At 38.0% G+C, this 21,705-nt stretch overlaps 1 protein-coding gene across 13 annotated transcripts in view; it reads right to left on the reverse strand.

The window, feature by feature from the left end:
• MYO3A (myosin IIIA) overlaps positions 1 to 20,003 on the reverse strand; it is a 214,361-nt gene extending 194,358 nt beyond the window's left edge. For 10 of the 13 annotated variants that reach the window (XR_015549326.1, XM_087420690.1, XM_087420691.1 and 7 more), the window contains exons 1-3: positions 19,883 to 20,003; positions 15,357 to 15,541; positions 11,491 to 11,625 (exon numbers count right to left, since the gene is read on the reverse strand). Coding sequence is in view for 11 of the 13 variants with exons in the window: in XM_087420690.1 (XP_087276816.1) it covers positions 11,491 to 11,625; positions 15,357 to 15,524 (303 nt within the window). In the remaining 2 variants the exon portion in view is untranslated. Of the gene's footprint in view, positions 1 to 11,490; positions 11,626 to 15,356; positions 15,542 to 15,990; positions 16,136 to 19,882 lie in introns of all 13 variants that reach the window. The other 3 variants (XM_087420687.1, XM_087420692.1, XM_087420695.1) reach the window with 3 other exon arrangements.
• Between the last annotated feature and the right edge of the window lie 1,702 nt (positions 20,004 to 21,705).

Below are 21,705 nucleotides of genomic sequence, written 5' to 3' on the forward strand. Positions count from 1 at the left end.
ACACGTCTTCCATCAAGCCATGCTGTGGCAGTGTCCCACATACAAAATAGAGGAAGATTGGCACAGATGTTATCTCAGTGACAATCTTCCTTAAGCAAAAAAGAGGAAGATTGGCAACAGATGTTAGCTCAGAGCCAATCTTCCTCACCAAAAAAAAAAAAAAAATCTAGCTGGCAACATCAAGAATATGTGAAAAGGTCCTCAAATAATAACTAGGAAGCATACAAAATTAATCCAAGTTATGATAGATCTTCTATAGTGTCTTCTCAGAAACTATCTAAATCATTCTACTCATGGTTGCATTTTATATCTAATACATTATAATGTAAGAGAGGTACTAACAGAAAATATTCTTATATACATAAGTTTTTATTGTGATAGTACTTTTGGTTAAGAAAAGCTTTTCAGAGGAATCAACATTTATTCCTTTCTATTCAACAAATATTTATTGAATTGTTACCATGTGCAAGGCACTGAGATAGGTGCTAAAGTGGATGACAAATGACTAGCCCAGCTTCTATTCTTAATAGGCTTAAAATTCAGTCAGAACAGTGGTTTTCAAACAGGAGACACTTGGCAATGTTTGGAGATATTTTTGATTGTCAGGACTAAGGAGCTGCTGCTGGCTTCTAGAGGTCAGGGTGCTGCCAAAATTCTGACATTGCACTGGACAATCCCCCACAACAAAGAATCGTCCAGGCCACAACGGCCACAGTGCCCACAGTGCCGAGACTGAAGAGCCCTGAATTAGAGAGATTAAAAAGCAATTACATAGATGAAATGTTAGGTCTTGAATTATAGGTTTGCAGACAAAATAATTATGAGCAAGTACTGTAGAATTTCACAGACGGAATGATAACATCAAATTGGGAAAAAAGGAAAGGTTTTAAAGACAGGATAGAATCTGCCCTCATATATGTTGATGACAGTTTTCTCCAGGTTGTTTTGGTGTATTTACTTTGGTTATGGTGTCTTCTGCAATAGAGAAGTGTACTTTGGGGGGGGAGGTGGAATTCCATTTATCAACTTTTTTCTTAATGTTCACTGTTTTTTTCTGTTTTTTTTCTAAGTCATGCTCAGAAGAAAGGCTTTTCTCTAAACTAAGATAATTAAAATATTTTTCTATGTTTTCCTTTTATAATTTTATCATTTTTGATCTATTTTGATCTTTAATTCACTTACAGTCTTTTACATGTATAATATTTATTTTGTTCCAAATGGTCTGCTACCATTTGAGATGTCACCATTGCTATACACTAAATTCCAGTGAATATGTAGGCCTTTCTACAGATTATCTGTTCATTTCCTCTGATCTGTCTACTTCTGTCAAATTTTAAATTGTTTTAAATCCTGTAACTTTAGAGTTGGTTTATCAGGTAAAGGAAATTATCTCTCATTAACTTCCCAAAATGTACATTTACTCTTCTAGATGAAATTGAGAATCAGTTTTTCAAAGAAGAGAACTATAAATAATTTGAATGATATAAAAAAATAAAATTATTCAATAATGCAACTATTTCAAAAAACATTTGGAAAAAAATGACCATTTATTGGTTGAAACTCTTTTAACAATATGGAATGAAGCCAGAAATATTAATGAGCAAAAGTTTAAAAAAACAACAAAGAAATCTTTCAAAGTGGGGAGGATTTTAAAACCCTCCCCGATTTCTCAAATAACGGATGAAAATAAAATCAGAACTCCAGTTTCTTCATATTTAGGAAATATTTAGAATTCAATAGTAGCATTTAAATGTGGTCTCAGCAAAAATGTGAGAGGTGTCTTTTCATCACATAAAGGGCTCAAAAGGGCCCAATGAAAGGCGTTGGTAGAGTACCATTCAGGTTACTCTGTACGTGGAAAGGGATGGAGCAGATCGAGGAGAAGAAAGGATAAGAAGATAGTGACGGAGAAAGGACTGTCCCAAGGAACTGTTATTTATAAAGCAGTACCTGGCATGGGGGAAGCATCCAGTAAATATCCATCCAACGCATAAATGAACAAGCATAGGAATGAATTTATGAAAGCTGATGTTTGGCAAGTAATTGGAGGAAGAGCTGTGTGAGGATGACTTGAATAATGGAAGAATTTGCAGAATAAGGAGCCCCAAGGCACTAGCAAATGTGGCAGTAGGTGACAGAGGCTGACTGGTTTCTTTCTTCCCTTGTGTCCAGCCTTCAAGTATGATTCATGAAGAATGCTGAAGTGACTTTAAGGAGAGGAGCAACTAGATTGGGTAAGGTAATCAGAGCAGATTTTGCTCTGAAGAATAATAATATTTTCTTATTTTTTTCCTCTTTCGAACATATATTAGTTGATCTGCTTGACTATGGTTGGGTCTGCTGTCAGAGGAAATCACTGGGTGAGGCTTCACATGGACTTTGTCTGGGCGGAATCAAAGATCTGAACAATTTTCTCTTCTTGGACCCTGTCCAACCTCTCTTGCACCTGTTCCCTGAATGGAATAGCAAAGTTTATTTCTCTGGCTGATGCCTAAGCATTAACAGAGGCTGAACGTTCAGAATAGAAAAGTGTTTTCTGAATGAAACTTCAAGAAGAGTTAGGTTAAAATGAAAAAAGAAATGGGGGAGAGAGCAAATACAACAAATATGGAAATTATTAAACAAACCATAGGTACCAATCTCAATAAGCCACAAATTAATTTATGGTTGACCTCTTCCTAAAGATGCTCAAAATGAGATATCACCATGAATTTTCCAAATCCTCATTTAGAATTAGTGAAATGTCAAAGATGATCTTAGATGAAATTTACTTTTGGTCAACTAGCATAAAATGCCTTTCCTATACAAAAAAAGTAAAAAAAAAAAATTTTAACTGAAATATGTTTGTTTTTAAATAAATATGAAGGATTAAAATATATAAAATAAAATGCAAATGTTCTTGAATTAGGCAATAGATCATAAAAAATGAACATGATTTCCCTTTAAAAAGAATTGCATTCATGGGAATGAGTTATGTCATATTTACCCTTGCAATTCTCAAATCACCAAGATAGACTAAAAGGGAAATTTGTAACAGGAGACTGAAAAATCCTTAAATATAGCTTTGCAACACAATGCTATAATATGTCTTTAATGCTCTTTATCGAACAAAATTGAAGTATAATTTTCTTAAACCTGAGGTACACTAATTAAATAACAGAGTAGCACTGAAAAAGAATTCTCTGCTCAGGCTATAGTCAAACATTTTTAAAAAAACAACCTAAATCTAAAGGGATGATATTCTATAAACAAATCATTACAACTAATTTCCAAAGACAGTCTTTATAAGTTTTCTAAATGTATTCTGTCTTTACTGCGTTAGGAGAGGATATGAGATTTTTACTCAAATTTCTGGAAAAGGATTACTAATTTCTGCAGTTGGCATTTCTAATTTTTGTCGTTTTTCAATTGTTTTTGTTTATTCTAAGAAAGCTGTAAGGCCATTCCTTTAGTCTGATCACATTCTGTAAGAGGCCACAAAAGCAGAAACTCTTATTTTCTAATACTCATTCTAGTTTTTACTTTGCTCATTTTATAAAAGTGCTATCAACATCCATGTTTGAGTCTTTTTGCAGAAGAAATAGTAGCTGAAACTTATCAAATTTGATGAAAAACAATTATCTAAGAAGCTCAATGAACTCACGTAGGACAATCACAAGTAAACCCATAGCCATCCACATAAAATGAAAATGTTGAAAGCCTAAGATAAAAAGAAAATCTTGAAAGTAACAGGAGAAAAAGGAGTTGTCACGTACAAGGGAACCCTAATAAGATTAACTGCTGACTTCTCATCAGGAAGAATGGAGGCCAGGAGGAAGAAGGATGACACATTCAAGGTGCTAAAGAAAAAAACTGTCCGCCAAGAATCTTATATCCAGCAAAACTATCTTTCAAAAATGAAGGGGCAATAAAGACATTCCTGGGTAACCAAAACTGAGAGAATTCATTGCTAGCAGATCCACCTTATAAGAAATACTAAAGCCGTTCTAAAGTCATTACCTGCTAATTCCATCATCTTTGTTATTTCTGGGTCTGTTTCTACTGACCGACTTTTCTTCTGATAATGGGGTCATATTTTCCTGCTTCTTCACATATCTCATAATTTTTTATTGGATGCTGTACATTATTAATTTTACATTTTAATGTCTGAATTTTGCTGACTTCCATTAACAATGTTGAATTCTGCTCTGGTCGGCAGTTAATTTACTTGTGGACCAATTTGAACCTTTCAAGCCTTGTTTTTGAAATTTTTATGGGTGGGCGCTGGGCAGCTCTTCTTCTGGGGCTAGTTTAACCCTTCCGCTAGTGCGTAACCTTTTTGGGGGTCTCTACTAAATGCCTCAGATGTTCAACAAAGCTTCTCCATTTTAGTTGGTCAGAACTCAGGCATCTCTCAACCCTGCACAAACTCTGGTAGTTGTTCAGATTATAGATTTTCAGTAATTCTTTCCCTGGTAGTTGTTCTTTGCCCCACTGCCTGAAATCCTGCCCTATAAATATCCAGCTTGGTTTTCAGTCAAAGACTCAAGGGAAGTCCTATGCTTTTTTTCTGCTTAGCTCCTTCTTCTCCACACATTCCAGCCACCCCTGCCTTTCCAGTCTTTCCAGGTCAGCAAGATTGCAGTGATCTTGGGAATGTCCTCCTTGTGCCTGCGGTCTGGAAATTGCCTCCAAGAATAAAGATGCGATGATTGTAGTGTTCCCCTCATTTATTTCCTTTTCTCAATGTCATAGTCCTAAGTGGTCTCTTTTGCAATATTTGAAAAGTCTTGTGTTTTTAAAAATATATTTGATCCAGTTTTACAGTTATTTATGGTACAACAACATGATGACACAGTTACTGTCATGGCCAAAAGCAGAAGTCCCAAATTGTTTTCATGTACACTGAACTTTGAGAACCTCTGAGTGTTTTCCAAATCTTCTTTTGATAAGAATCACCTTTGTGCTTGTTTTAAAAAAATAGTTTCCAAAACCTCACTCTTGGAGTTTTTGCTTCAGTAGGTTTGAAATGGGTGTGATTCTTATCGTCAGAGTATTTGGAAGATATATTAAAGAATAAAGGTACCCAAACTATCCTTTTTTTCCCAGATGGCAGATTAAAATGTTACCTACTCAGACACGGCTTCTTTGACCTCTCTTTTCATAAAAGGTCTTCTCTTTCATTCTTTATTAACATCCCATTTATATTCTTCATGGCACTAATAAAAATGTATAACTATTTAATTAATTTGTTTATTTAGTTTTAAATTATCTTTCTCCACCATTAGTCTATAAGCCCCATGATGACAGAGTTTGTCTTGTTCGCCACTGAATGCCCAAAACCTACCAAAAGCCCTGGCCCAAAGTAATAGATAATATTTATGGAATTAATAAATGACAGGATGAATAAACTTAAGTTCTGTACACTCATGCATGCACACACACACACACACATACATAAAATGACAGAAGGCCATCTTTTCACATGATATGGAAGGTACATCTTCAAAGTGTGGCAAGTTTGACTTAATTTCAATAAAATATATTAATGTATCAAATTCTGCATTCTAATAAAATACTGATAAAATATTAATGAGAATGGCACCATCCCCTAATAGATATTTCCTAAAGTGTAGTTTCATAATACATAACATTTTCACATTACTTTTCTGATGTGTAAACTAGAAGCAGTATGTTTAAGGTATTATTGACAGATACTATAACTGACTCATTTAAGTATGCTTAAATTTAAGCATATTAGGTTTGATGTATTTTGGTAATTGTATACAATCATGTAACCACTAAATCAAGATATAAAATAGTTCCCTCACCCTAAAATGTTTCACAATTCTTGGGAAAACACCATCAAACATTGGTAACATTAGCAACAAGAAATCTATGATAAAAACAAAGAAAAGAACTTAGCAGAAATATTTTAATGTGTGTGGTAAAAAATTTACCAAATTGCAAAACATCTCAGGCCACCTCATATTTTTTCCCCTGAGGTAATACTATAAACTTGCACCCCTATTCAGAGAGCAGATGCTTTTGCAAGCAGTGAAGTACTATTAGGGAAGAAAGACATACAAGCCTTATGTATATTATTTATATATTTTCTGGGTTAGAAGCATATAAAGAAGTATATTTAGACTGTTTTTCCATCTTGCCTTTCAAACAAAAAAATGATTCTAGGTAATTGGCTGTCCTGTTCTGCTACAAGTACACCAAATAACAGCCTTTTATATAAGAGCTGGGAATGGCTGTTCCAGTCCTAAGAACATGAAAGGAATCATCCTGTCAGTCTGCTACCCCACTGCAATTGTGCACAGCTAAAGGAAGGAAGAAACAATGCTGTGCTATTAGAGCACCTCTGACGCCCACTTCCCGCTCCTGCCCTGTTTCCTTAACCCTCCCACATACACAGCTCTGGAGTGGCTTCGTGCCGGCTTCTGTGTACATGTTATCTCCAGGGCAGTAACATTAAAGGGTTAACAGCAGAACAAATAGAAACCACTCGTTCATTCTAACTCATTTTATTTCTATCATCCTGGCTCCTTGCCTCATGACAGCTCTTATCTTCCTTATTCGATGGAAGTATAAAAACAGAAAAACTGATAATGCATGACATATGGAAGTAGTATTTATGTCTATGAAAACCACTTCGATTACCTGAAATGTGCATATGAGAGCCTTTATAACTATTTACTGAATTTTTGTGCTTCCAAATACCACCTGTAATTTCCAGTCTTTGATCTCTTGAAAGGGATATAATTTCAAAGAGAAAAATTGCTATAATTGGAAAGCAATGTCACTATTAAGAATGAACAAATCAGGGCCAATTCAGATAAAGAACAGAATGCACCAGCGTGAAAGGAGCAATTACAGCTAAGACTGGATTATGAGGGAAAGGGTCTTGGAACAAGAAGATGTCCTAACTCTGAATTTCAGATCCACTATGGCTGAGGGCACACTAAGCAAATAGTCCCTGAGACAGAAGACTAGATTCTTGACATAAATGAAAATGTGGCTGTTCATCTAACCAAAAAGGGGAAAATTACAGTTAAATCTCAGATTTTCCCTCTGTGTTCATCAGTGGTAAATACTTACTACCAAACTAATTTAAGTCAATTTTGACTCTCCCTGTTCAGCGATAAGCATATGCAGAAACCTAACCAACTCCCATCTCCCCAGGTCTCGCTCCATTCTCGCTCCTGACCCTCAAGAGGAGACACGGAGATAAAGGAAGCACAAAGCCAAAAGAGGGATCTACGTTTTACTAAGCAGATCAGTCAAGAAATGTGATAGCAACAGGCAGAAATTAATAGAAGTGTGGTATTTCAAAATGAGCCATAAGTAAAAAAAAAAAAAAAAAATAGTTTTCCCTTTATACTAACATCATTAGGAAAACCTCTGATATTAAGCGACAATAAAAATCCCCCTAGACATTCTGTAAAAAAACTAGATCAGTTCCCACAGCAGAAAACTTTTACCCTGCCTCTCATTAGATAATTTTGTTACAAGTGCTACAAGTGAAATTTCAGAGGGCTAGCAACTAGTGCTCTTTTAGTAAATCTGGGCAAGCTTTAGAGTCTGCAAATGAACATACAGAGAATTTAGAAGGAAGTCATTCCTAAACAGAGCCTTGTATATCACTCATGCTCAAAAATTTATAATATAACAAAATGAAGGAAAAATACCAAGGCCAAACACAGGAAAGATAAAAATTGTATCAAAGTGAGAGAAATAATTCAACTAAATAATAGAGAAAATAGACTGCCAACAAGATCTGAGTGAACATTATTCTTAGGATTTCAATTCTGGATTAGAATATAAATTAAAATGATTTTTCATGGTGAAAAGACACTGGGCAGGAGTTTGTCTAAGCGGGTCTAGCCCTCTCCACGTGCCAGGCTGATAATGAGGGCACAGTGATGGCTCGCCCTCTCCAGAACACACCTTTATGTAGATTCTCATTAGAAGCCTCATGTTGTCAGCACGACTCTCTGGGCAACATCACACTCCTCTTTGGCCACTCTTTTGGTGTCCCCGTGCAAAATAATTTATTTGGGCTTTATTACCATAAGAGGTATAATTAGCAGTCATTTTGTAGAATAAAGTATTGATGCCACAAGCCAATTTTCTGAAAGTGCCTCTGAAGCAGCACCTGCACCATTCATGTTTATAAATCAGGTAATTGTACATATGCCACTTACATGTTATATGCTATTAGCTTAATTTACATATGCAAATAAATTATCTTATATACAGTTTGCCAATTTCTTGCTTTCTTTATGCTTTTTTTCCCCACTTTGTAAGTGAACTTACTGAAGTTAGGTCAAATTTCTGAAATGCTCTTTTAATAAACTACCATTTATTCTTTTTTCTCAAGCCATTTAGGGATATTTCTAATACCTCCATCTGATAATAAAATATAAGGACAAAGTTCAAATAAGCTGTTAAGTGTCTCCTGATTCATTGTATCAGGAAGCTGCTTCACTTGTACTGAATGTTCCAAAACCACTTTAATCAATCTTTTCTGTTCTCTCAAAAGAACATTTAATTATGATCAGGAGTCTCCAACTCTCACCTAATTCCAAGTGATAATACTGAGAAATGACAATATAATTAGAATGGGGATTTGATACGCATAAAAGACAATGATTGATTTCATTCAATATTTTAAACCCTGGGCAAAGATTTATAGCTTGTGCCCTTGCCCATTTAGGCCTATATTAGGCAGAATACCTCAACCTCCATTCAAATGCTAATCTGCCAATGATTCTACACAGAAAAAAATTAAAGATGTATTATTGAAAATGTTTTCAAGGATATAAAGATAGAAAATTTTATTCAAGACTACGTTAAGGATTTGCACAGCATTACATCTCAAACATGCCAACATAAACATGAAGAAAACTCTATAAAATTCTCCATTAATTTAAGGCAAAACGGTTTAAATTCATAATTTATATTCTATTACTTAGGTAATTAAGTTTAGATGAGTAAAAGTTTTGCTGTGTTTTATTGTGTGATTTAACTAAAAATATAAAGCTATCTTAAACTAAACTGAGAAATACAAAATAGTTCTGAAATCATAATAAATTGCCTATTTTTTAAGAACACAACTGGTTATTTAAAAAGTTTAAAACTTCTATAAAATAATATAATACACAGTCTCAAATTTTAAAAGGTTCTTGAAAATACTATTTTACAATTTTGAAAGGCTCTATGGTTCAATTAAAGGTGGCAGATTAAACATATAAATTTATTTCCTCTCACTCACGAATCTCCGTTAAAATGCTAGTAAAGGAGTACAAAAGTATAAAACACAAGAAAAAAGAGAACAGAAAAAGGGAGAGAAGTGAATAAGAGATTCCAACGAAATTTCTCAACGTGGAAAACAGATGACGGAGTGGTAACTGATTTAGCAATGCAGAGAAAGCCACAAACTAAAGCACTAGGTGGGGGCTATTTTGAGGTCACTTGAGCAGATTACCCAAGACAGGGCTCCGTAATAGTGAAAGTGGAGGTGGAGTTGGGAGAGAAGGGGCAGAAATCAAGGGATCCTTTGGAATTTTCTAATCAAAGACATGATACTCTCTTACCCCACATACCAAATATCAACATCCAAGAGTCTGCCTGAGCACTCCACTCTCTCTCTCTCTCACACACACACACACACACACACAGGCCAGAGACTGGAGGTTTTGTTCCCTAGAGAAGCTGAGCTGAAAGGACTCAAAATTTGGTGACATCAGTACAGTGGATAATGGGAGGAAGGCACATACCACTACATGATATGCAAAATAGAGAAGTCAACCTGGAAAGAGGAAGCCAAGGGATCTGGAAACAGTGGATTCCACCCAGGTGAGCAGCAGAGAGAAACCAGAGGTCAGACGCATGGTAGACCTCCAGAACGGAGCAGGAGGAGGTAGGGTTCCAGAAGTGCAAGTAACAACCTTTGCCAAAATTCAGAATATGGATTACGAAATGGAAGAGCAGAGAAGCTCAGCCATACGTTTCCAGGTCCAGCAATCAACACATCAAAAGCACAGACCTGCTCAGGAGAAGGGGACACCACTAAACTGGATGTACACTATTATCGCTCTGTGTTAGACGCCCTTCGATTCCACTCGCTTTTTATTAACCAAATGAATGTATTTATTTTGCAAAAGATAAAAATGATTAAGTCTATCTGAAATTACATTAATTGAAAAAATAGGATAATTTCATAAGTAATATTGTCAATAATTTTAAACATACAAAAAAAGAGGAAGGAACTATGTTAAATGTTAAGAGTGGTTCTTTCTATAGTTTCAAGCGTTTTCTACAATGACCATCCACTATTTATAGAATCATTTAAAAACTATAATAGGAAAAAATAGAATATAAAGGAAACAATATAATTTATAAATGATTATTGTGCCACTGCAGGAAAACCAATAGAACATTTCAAAAAGAAACAGAATAATCAAATGATAATAAAATCATAATGAATGCAATAAATATATGCTGTTATAGTGGCCGAATAAAGGTTTTACTAGTCCTGAGTTTGATAAAAGCAACTTATAAAAATTCTTATAAATTTTATTAGAATTAATGACTACCTCATTTGAATGATAATATTCAATGTAGGGGCCGGCCCCATGGCTTATCAGTTAAGTGCGTGCACTCCGCTGCTGGCGGCCCCGGTTCGGATCCCAGGCGCGCACCGATGCACCGCTTCTCCGGCCATGCTGAGGCCGCGTCCCACATGCAGCAACTGGAAGGATGTGCAGCTATGACATACAACTATCTACTGGGGCTTTGGGGGAAATAAATAAATTAAAAAAATATATATTCAATGTAAATTAGAAAACCACATTCTTCCAGGACTGGTGGTCACCTTAGCGGATCACCTTCCAGTACTGCGTTAGAGAGAACTGTCCAAACCTGCTCTCAGGACTTGAAAAGGCAGACTCTACAGATTCCTTTTGGCAATTTATTCACTATGCAACACCATTTCTAGTAAGGTTTTTCCCCATAAATGTAAATACCTGGTTCTGAAGTTTACGTCATTAGTATTCAATGAAGACAGAAAAAGAAAATCACAGCTCACCATTTTCGTCTAAAGAAGCCTCACTTTAAACATTAATTTTCTCTTATATTCTAGCGCTTGGCACAGAGTCTCAGTGACGTGTTAGTTGAACAAAATATGGATGAATAAATAAATATTATAATGAAGTCTCTTTTAAGCTTGTTCTTCTGCAAGGAAAATAATCCTAGTTTCTGTAGTCTTTTATTGTGAAAATGTTTCCTTTTAATCTTTAACAGTCTTGGTGGCTTTCCTTTAATTTCCTAATGTGTCTTAATATGACAAGGCCAGAACTGGGCACAACATCCTACTGAGGATGTGACCAGTCAGGGACATACTAGAAGAATTGCTTTATGGTGTCAACTTTACATAAACATTAAATCATTCCAAGACCACATTGCAAAATTCTACCCATAAAATAATGTTGAAACACTTACCTCAAGAACCAGCCATAGCTTATCTCCATTTATTTTATCTTTCTTAAAGTACATTCCATAGAATTTGACCACATTAGGGTGGTCAGAAAGTGCTTTTAAGATATTATACTCTGCTTCAATCTCTTCATCAATATCCTAGTTTTAAAAAGTCATAGGAAGAGAACTGTGAGAAAAACATGAATAATGTCAAAGAAACATATTATAGACTACCAAATAGAGAATTTAATTTTGTTAAAGCAAGGTCATAATGGTTTTTATTGTGCTCAGAACTATGTATTGAAATTTCTCATTGTATTGTTTAAAGGGAGAGACTGCAGTTTTCCTGCTAATCAAATACCTCTCCAATTATGTTAATTTCATTGAATTAAAAAGGAATAAATAAAAGGCTATTTTTGTACACAATTAGAAAGAAACTTATATGGAGGACTATTCCAGATGATTGTCCTTTCTTTGTGGTGTTAACTTTGCTTCCATGGCAAAGCCATTGATTCAAAATAAAAACTTTTAACTGGCTGATTTTGTTTCTTTGAAATATAGGATATTTTGAAGCTTTCGAAAACTAGTCATACAAGCAATAAATTCCTACCTTTCCAAAAAAGTAAAATAGAGTTAAATTATATAAGATGGCATATAGCCTTTAGTTAGCTAAAGGCCCATTTGCCAGAAATAGAATAGGTCGCTATCCTGTTGATAAAAATGCAAGATGGCCACTTAGTCATGTTCCTAGAAAACCACATACACATGAAACAACTCACAGAGTAATAAATAAAAGAAAGCCTTTTATTGTTTTTACAATAACATTTAACGTCCACATTGTTTTAAGACAGAATCATGGAATCACAGTGCTGGAAAGAATTTTAGACTAGAACTCTAATTTGAGAGGAAGAAACTAAAGCTCAGAGAAGAGTCACAGAGCTGGTTAGCATAAGATCCAGGACTAGATTCCATGTCTACTACTTACTATTTTCTAATCCTGCTCATTCCATCCCTTTCTTGGAGAGAAAATTACTATTTCAAAATCCATAACAATAAGATCCTTTTAATAAAAAAAGCCATTCTTTAAAATGCTTGGATACATTTAAATTTATTTTATTAAGATTATAATCTCTGGGTTACAAATCTTTTTTTTTTTTTGTGAGGAAGATCAGCCCTGAGCTAACATCCATGCCAATCCTCCTCTTTTTGCTGAGGAAGACCGGCCCTAAGCTAACATCTATTGCCAATCCTCCTCCTTTTTTTTTTTCCCCTTTTTCTCCCCAAAGCCCCAGTAGATAGTTGTATGTCATAGCTGCACATCCTTCTAGTTGCTGTATGTGGGACGCGGCCTCAGCATGGCCGGAGAAGCGGTGCATCGGTGCGTGCCCGGGATCTGAACCCGGGCCGCCAGCAGCAGAGCGCGAGCACTTAACCGTTAAGCCACGGGGCCAGCCCACAAATCTTTTTTATTTGACACGTGGCATGATGAATGAAGAGTGAACAAATAATTCTTAGAAAAATATATATGTACTATGATAAGAATAAAAGCAGCAAAAGAACAAATTTCGTACTATAGTCATGAAATCAACGTTTCATTAAAGCAATAGAACAAAACATAATTTATAAGGTTTGTAGGATACCAAACATGAGTGAATTATGAAAGAATAGTGGCTACATATATTCATAAACCATTTGTTCTTGTCCATTAAGAAACAGGGGAATGGGAGAGAAACACTGCAATACTGTGATTTATAAGAAATATATATATTTGGTCATTCAGACGACAGAAATATATGTCTCAGCTATATTTGGTCTTCATCCACAGTTCCTGGCTCACAGCTCCCAAAGCCCTTGGAATTTCTTGAGTACCAAGAGCAACTGAAGCATCTTTTGTTATAAGATTTGGTCTCTTGTCTTCAGGGCCATGAAGGTGAAATTCGTGTTTTGTTTTGCTAATGAAGGTGGCTTTTGGACTCCACCCAATGGTGGGGCTGGTTGCCCGGACAACCAGCCAGGTGATCAAGGACTGAACTTTCAGTACCACTCCCTGATTTCCCGGGAGGGGAAGTGGGGGGGCCTTGAGGTGGAATCAATTGCCAATGGCCAATGACTCAGTCAATCATGGCTTTGTAATGAAGCCTCCATAAAAAAACAAAAGGTCAACTCATAGGTCTTTTTTCAGAAAGTTTCCATGTCGGGAAACCAGGATATTTACCATGTGCCACTGTGCTGGGCCCCAAGCTCCATGACGACAGAAGCTCCTGTGTCTAGGACCCTGCCCTATTTATCTCGATATCTGGCTGTTGATTTGTATCCTTTGTTACCAATTGGTAATCTAGTGAGTGAACGGGTTTTTTTGAGTTCTGTGAGCTATTCTAGCAAATTAATCAAACCCAAGGAGGGGGTCATGGGAACCACTGATTTATAGCCAGTCAGTCAGAAGCAAAGGTAACAATCTGGGCTTGCGACTGGCATCTGAAGTGGAGAGCGGTCTTGTGGGACTGAGCCCTTCACCTGTGGAATCTGACTCTATCTCTGGGGAGATAGTGTCAGAATCCACCTGCTGGCATCTGAGAACTGCCTGTTGGTGTGGGGAAACCTCCACACACGCACTGGAATTGGGTCCAGGAACCCTTTGCAGACCCTAATTATGGGGCCAGACACTGAGAGCCGCCTGGAACACTTTCTCTTGCCACCACAAACCTCAACCCCTGACTACAAGGACTAGAGGAGAGAGGTACAGTCACTTTGGTACAGCTTAACTTGTGGCTCTCCCTCAGTTTAAATGGTAAGAACTTTCCAATAGGGGAATGCAAAGACATTCAGCATCAGTTAAGACTGGGCACAGCGCTTCTCATTTTTTCCCTCCGGTGTATCTAATTTACTGCTTTAAAATAAACCCCCACTCCTCCTTTACTCAAAATAACATGAAACACTGTGGTTATCGTGGGTTTGCACCGCCCTACAGTTTGTTAGCTGAGCTACAGCAAGCACTGCGACTCTGACGTCCTCCCCACACACATCACACCATTTCCATCGTGCCATGCTCCCATCACATGTGCAAGAGTCGAGTAAGGGGAGAAGTTGCTCTCAACGGAAGTTTGGGGATTATGTGGTCACTGAGCTCACTCTGGCTCACCCACGTGCTGTGGGAGAGCTACGTATCTCCCAGGAGCTGAAAATGCTCCAAAACAGCCAGCTCTCATTCCCAGGAAACAGAATCTCATCAATCTCCTCATGTTCTTAAAAACAAAGAAACGGCTTAGTAGTTCCCTTATCACAATTGCTATTTCAAAAAAAGCAAAGGGGCATCCCATCGGGGTGCTGCTTAAAGAGGCCATAAGGACCGAACATGAAATTCAATTCTTAACCGGGAACTTCACCCTGATTATAAATGAACACCATTTCTGCTTTGAAAACATTTAAGCAAACCTAAAAATTAATTTCCCTTCTCTGAAATTTAATTAAAAAAATATTTCTGGTTTGGTAAGAGAAATTCTGCCTGAAGTCTAAATAAATGCAGGAAGAAAAGGAACTCTGGTCAAGATGACTCTTTAGGATTACTTCTAGACCGTGAATCTATTGTTACAATTTTTTGCAATCTAAAATAATGTTAAATCAACTGTGGAACTGTTGAGAGTTGTATTTATTTATGTATTTATTTGTATTAAATATTTACTCATTTATCAATTATTTATTGGGCTCTATTTTATATGTTAAGCATATGATAAACAAGGACAATCTATCAAGTAGTTTTTTTTTTTTACATTTTCTTCAAATTGTAACTGATATTGTGATAAAGAAATCAAGATAAGATACTTATAGATGTTTTAACTATTTAATAAAGACAAAAACAAAGTTAATTACATGATAAAAACAATGTGACTTACATGAATTGGATCCAGAATTTTGACTGCTGCTTTTTGGCCATTTTTCTTATTCGACACTTTAAAGACTTTCCCATAAGTTCCTTTGCTGATTGTTTCGGTGATTTCCCATGTATCAGAAGGATCAGGAAAGTTATCAAAGATGATTGTTTTTCCAATTAATGGAAGCATTTCAAAAGTTTAAATCACTGGAGAGAAAAAGTACAGAGTTTCATCTACATTTGATGGGGAATTTTAAATGGCACACATAAACTCATGGGAAATTAACTAATATTTTCACTGATATAATGGAAAACATACAGCAGTAACCAAACGTATTCAGCCATAGAAAGTTTTAATTTCGATTCTTTTTCCAAACAGATTAATATGAGTTTAATAATACCTTGTAAGCAGGGCTTTATTTCTATGTTTAATTTAGCCTCATATTAATTGCTATTAATTATTTTCAGATTAAAATAAGAGGTATATATTTAAATCACTTTGATTTACTGCCTTATATTCAGGTATTAATACACTGAATCAAAGAATTTTAGAATGAACCTCGTTTTGTTAGTGCCATCCAGCTGATCCTGACTCCTAGCTACCCTGTTTACCGTGGAGTAGAACCCTGCCCGGTCTTTTTGCTCCATCTTCTCACCTTCCAGCACCGTATCAGGCAATGCTCTGCTGCTTTTCACAGGGTTTTCATGGCCAATTGGTTGGAAGTGGGTGGCCAGCTCCTTCATCCTAGTCTGTCTTAGTCTGGAAGCTTCGCTGAAACCTGTCCACCGTAGGTGACCCTGCTGGTATTTGAAATACCAGTGTCATAGCTTTCAGCATCACAGCAACACACAACCACCACAGTATGATGCCTGACAGATGGGTGGCTTGGTTCCCCGATCAGGAAACAAACAGGGCCGCTGCGTTGAGAGTGCCGAATCTTAACCACTAGACTGCCGAGAATGAACTTCAACTTCTTCATCAAAGCAAATCCCCCACTCTGTGATCGTACTTCTCTATGTAAAACCCAACGATGGATCCCCCATTGCTTGTAGGATGAAATTTCTTTAATATAATCCACCAGGTCCTTGGTCCTTGCTTAATTTTCTAGCCTCATGTCTCAACACTTCTCTCAGACACTATAACCCACTTGGGATCCTTCAGGTCATTTCTTTTTCTTAAGGATCTTAATATACACGATTCCCTCCCACCTCTCCCTGTGGTTTCTTTGCTAAATTCTGACTCCTACTTATCTTTCAGATCTTAGCTTAGACGTTCCTTCCTCGAAATGTGACCGCTCTCCATCCTATTTGGGTTGCACGTCCCACCTCTGTACTCCCACAGCCCTCTGTATCCACCCTTATCTGTCATCACTATATGCCCAGCACCTGGCACAGTGCTGAAATAATTAGGAGAATATGGCCAGTGAGGTCAAGTGACTTTAAAAAGGAGATTTTATATATAATCTGAGAAGAGATCCCAGGTTTCTTGACTTCCAAGTAGTGCTTTTAATGTTTCATGTTCTCCCTATAATACATTCAACCATTTGTATAAAATTAAAAAAAAAAAAAGAACAGAAAGAGCTCTTAGCAGTTCTGGTAGCCCTCACATTTTTTCAATTATCTATGCTAAATTACACTCTTTTCAAGTTAAAAAGTTTATTGCAATTGTGCTTGTACGTGTGTGCATGGACACAGAAACATATCTATTAAAATATGTATTAATATTACATAATAATATTAGCCCATGACATTCACTTGTTTGACCACAACTTTCAACCTCATCCACACCACCAATCCATTGATTCCTCACTCTCTTTACATCCATCAACCCTCTTTAGTCTTCATTCCCTCTTCATTTTCTCTTTCCCCAGCATAAATTCTACAGCTTGAATCACTGTGATTTCCTTGCAAATGCCCTCAACACTCTTGTTCCTCTCTTTCTGCACCACAATCTCCTGGGGTAAAAAAACCAACTCTGGTTAAACTCTATACCTTCTTCACACCTGTGCCTGTAGCTGGAGAAAACCACACAACCATGTTGACTAGTTTCACTTTAAATTCAGGATAAAAATACCTACAGGTAGACCCTCAACACTGCTTAGCAATTCTATTGCACTTCTCTGGTTTGTATATTCCCTTCTCTCTGGAACGACTATTTCATAGTGATCTCTTTTCTCAAATTTTTCTCTACTCAAATTGTCCCCTCTGCTGTTCACCTTTTCCCACAAAACTTCCCAAATGATGCCCTTACTTAATACTTAATTGAAAAAATGGAAGTAATAATAAACTCATTAATCATCTCATCTCAAACACTACAAATCAATGTGCATCAAACATTGAGTTCATTCTCAACATCTATTATCAGTAATTGCTGTTTGGCCTCAATTAGTCTTTTTCTTTGGTTCCTTCTCAGCCTTCAGATCTCGGCTCAAACCGATGGGCTCAAACCGAAGATGGGCACGGATGTTAGCTCACGGCCAGTCTTCCTCAGCAAAAAAGAGGAGGATTGGCATGGGTATTAGCTCAGGGCTGATCTTCCTCACACACAAAAAAGTTTCTTAAATGAAGGAGAGAAATAAGGATTAAGGAGAGCTGAAAAGAATCTGAAAATCTAAACAAAATAAGGATCATATGCTGATTCATGATACTTAAGGGCACATAATCTAGTAAATGGCTATGAATGCCTGCTAAAAATTACATCACTACACAAAAACATATTTATGAATATTTCTTAGAACACTTAATGTTTATGAAATTTGTGCCTTTGATCCAAAATGCAAAGGAACAAGTAGGAGGTAATCAGTAATAATCATCCACTTTAGTGATTTCACAATCAGTGACAAAATAACTACTTCTTACATCTATCTACTTGACTCATGCAAATAAGTATTTATGCCATCCATATAAAAGTTAGACCAAAAGACCAAATTAAATCTTGTTAAATGCCTGAAACAGGAGTTTTCAACCAGGAGAAACATTATATGGAATACTGCTTTTCAAGTGGTAATGTTATTGAACACAATCTTAATTTCTGCTACATGAACTATTAGGAATTAACTACTGGTCTTTAAATATACAGACATAAGAATTCAATTGTAAAAAGGTCTGAACACCAAATGTATGCAAAGCATTTTAGAGTTTTGGGGATATGACTCGTGGATAGATAAATAAATATGTAACAATAATATATTATGAAAAGTGATAAATAATAGAAATAGGCATAAAGTGCAATAGCAGCCCAGGTGAAGAAGCAATTAATTCTGAAGTGATCATGAAAAGACACAGAAAATAAGCAAGATTGGAGCTGGACGTTAAACACAAACAGGAGTTTTTCTAAAATACAATTTCCTCTTTAAAAGTTCTCAATAAGAGACCCTGGGCTGGCAGGCCCCAGGGAGAGCTCCAACAGCGTCTGTGTCGGCGCGCCCACACCGGGCCACGACAATGGCCGCCGCCACTGTCCCAGTCCCTGGAGAGGTCTTGCCTCTCACCGAGATGCACACAGGGCCTATTAGGTGGATAAAGCATATTCATGAAAATGGCACCAGGACTGGCTGAATTGCAGAAACTTGTATTACATCACTTTTTCTCTGAAACTGGAGTGAACGGTGATGGCTGCCATGATGCCACTTAAGAAGCACTTAAAGAAACCAGACTCAACTGCTTAACCTTCATCTGTTTAAATGGATGTTCCATCAACAACTTTCAAATCAAAATAAACCAAGCATAGCTGTTGGTGAAAATATATCTCTTTCTTTTCACTCTCAGCTGTCAGAATAACTCATGTTTCAGAAACTTTAAATGAATCTATGTATAAACAACTTGTGTGTTTACCTCAATGCAAACGAGTTTATGTTTTCCAAAGTCATGGTGACTAGAACTTAATGGAAGCTTAATTAAGGAAAGCAGTTATGGAGGGAGAGCCTTTGTATTATGTTATACATGGTTGTAAATTATAAGATTTATAGAATTTCTTTTGACATTTAATATTAATACTGACTGCTGTAAATTACAGATAATCAGAAGACATATCTAGAAGAAGAGGAGTCAAGATGGCGGCGTAGGCAGACTCTGAACTCACCTCCTCCCGTGGACACAGCCAATTTACAACTACTCGTGGAAAAATTACCCCTGAGACAGAACTGAACACTGGATGAGAGGAACTCCTGCAACAACGGACAATCCTAACTGGGGTAGAAGAGGCAGAGACTCCCTTCCGGAGAGGAAAAACGCCGCCTTCACAAGCCGCCAGCGTCACGGCCGCCGGGAGCAGCTCACAGGTCCGCAGCCTCCCTGGAGACGCGGGGCCCTGAGCCGGGGAGCGCCCCCGCTGTGGGCATTTTGTGGACCCAGCACAATCGACACCAGCGGCATAATATCTGACTTTGCCTGCTACTAAAGCATTGGGTAGCACCCCCAGAAAACCCGGTTCACAAAGAAACTAAAACTGGCTCTTAAAGGGCCCATGCACAAACTCACCCATTCCAGAAAGCATCCTAAAATCACCAGAAAGAAAGGTACACAGTACTTCAGTGACAAGAGACTCACCTAATAGGCCCTGAGTGCATCTCGGTGAGGGGTGAGACCTCTCCAGGGACTGGGACATTGGCGGCGGCCATTGTTGTGGCCTGGTGTGAGCGTGCTGACACACAGGCCATTGGAGTTCTCCCTGAGGACTGCTAGCCCAGGGTCTGCCCCACCCGCTAGAGCACCGATTTAATCCAGCTCAGCCAGGGCAGGCAGCCCACCCTAGAGACTGGCCCCACCCAACAACAAGCCCTCAGGCAACGTGTGGGCCTGCGTAGATTGGTGACTGGATTCTCTGCAGCCTGGCAACTGAGCTGACTTGAGCAGGGCAGGGTGTGCACAAGGAGCCGGTGGAGAGTGTGGGGTGGTGGCGGAGTGTGTGGGGCTCCCGCCGTGGAGAGACTGGGTCCGCTTGGGGAGCTCGGGGCGCTCACACGGGGCAGGACTGTGTTGACTGTGTGTGTGGACCTGTGGGCAACAGGGCTTGTCAGCTGCAGAAGACTTGTGCTTCTCAAAGACCCACATAGGAGGTTTGCCCCACCTTCCAAAGCCTGAAACAATTGGGTGCTCCTGTGCCTGAGGGCAGCCCCACCCAGCTGCAATCCTCAGAGAGCTGACAAGAGACCTAATAGGCTAGAGGCTTACAGCAATTGTAAGGCCCTGAGCCTAACAACCTGCCACGCTGGGGGCCTACTCACTTAAAAGAAATACTGCAACACAAATGTGGCATTAGAACTTACAGCCAACTGTGCTAGGGCTCCCCACACCTGATAAAGAGACTGAAGGGCCCACAACAACTACAAGCAGCTGAGCATTACAACAGCTGGCCAGGAGCATAACTCAGCCTCCCTGGGCGCCTATAGGGAGAGCTACTAGGCCACAATAGAAGGACACACGTAGCCCACATAGGGGTCACCCCTGGAACATTGAGAACTGAGGGAAGCACACTGGAAGCCTCCTAAGGCATCACTTACATAAGGTCACCTATCCAAGAGCAGGAGACATAGCTGACCTACCTAATACGTAGACACAAGCACAGGGAAAGAGGCAAAATGAGGAGGCAAAAGAATACATTCCAAGTAAGGGAACAGGACAAAACCCCAGAAAAGGAACTAAGTGAAACAGAAATGAGCAACCTACCCGACAGAGAGTTCAAACTAAGAGTGTTAAGGATGCTCACTGATCTGGGGAGAAGAATAGATGAACTCAGTGAGAATGTCAACAAAGAAATGGAAGATATAAAAAAGAACCAATCAGAAATGAAGAATACAATACTGGAAATGAAAAATTCACTAGAGGGACTCAAAAGCAGAGTAGAGGATACAGAAGAACGGATCTGTGAGCTGGAAGAAAGACTAGAAGAAATTACCCAAGGTGAACAGGTAAAAGAGAAAAGAATTAAAAAGAGTGAAGACAGTCTAAGGGACCTCTGGGACAACATCAAGCGCACTAACATCCGTGTTATAGGTGTCCCGGAAGGAGAAGAGCGAGACAAGGGGGCAGAGAATCTATTTCAAGAAATAATAGATGAAAACTTCCCTAACCTAAGGAAGGAAACAGACATCCAGGTACAGGAGGCACAGAGAGCCCCAAACAAGATAAACCCAAAGAGGCCCACACCAAGACACATCAAAATCAAAATGTCCACAATTAAAGATAAAGAGAGAATCCTAAAAGCCGCAAGAGAATGTCAAGTTACACACAAAGGAAACCCCATAAGGCTATCAGCTGACTTCTCAGCAGAAACCTTACAGGCTAGAAGAGAATGGCACGATATATTTAAAGAGCTAAAAGGAAAAACTTACAGCCAAGAATACTCTACCCAGCAAGGTTATCGTTCAAAA

The sequence above is a fragment of the Ceratotherium simum genome, chromosome 32, assembly GCF_057802395.1.
Source record: "Ceratotherium simum simum isolate JZ-2026a chromosome 32, ASM5780239v1, whole genome shotgun sequence".
NCBI classification, from domain to species: Eukaryota; Metazoa; Chordata; class Mammalia; order Perissodactyla; family Rhinocerotidae; genus Ceratotherium; species Ceratotherium simum.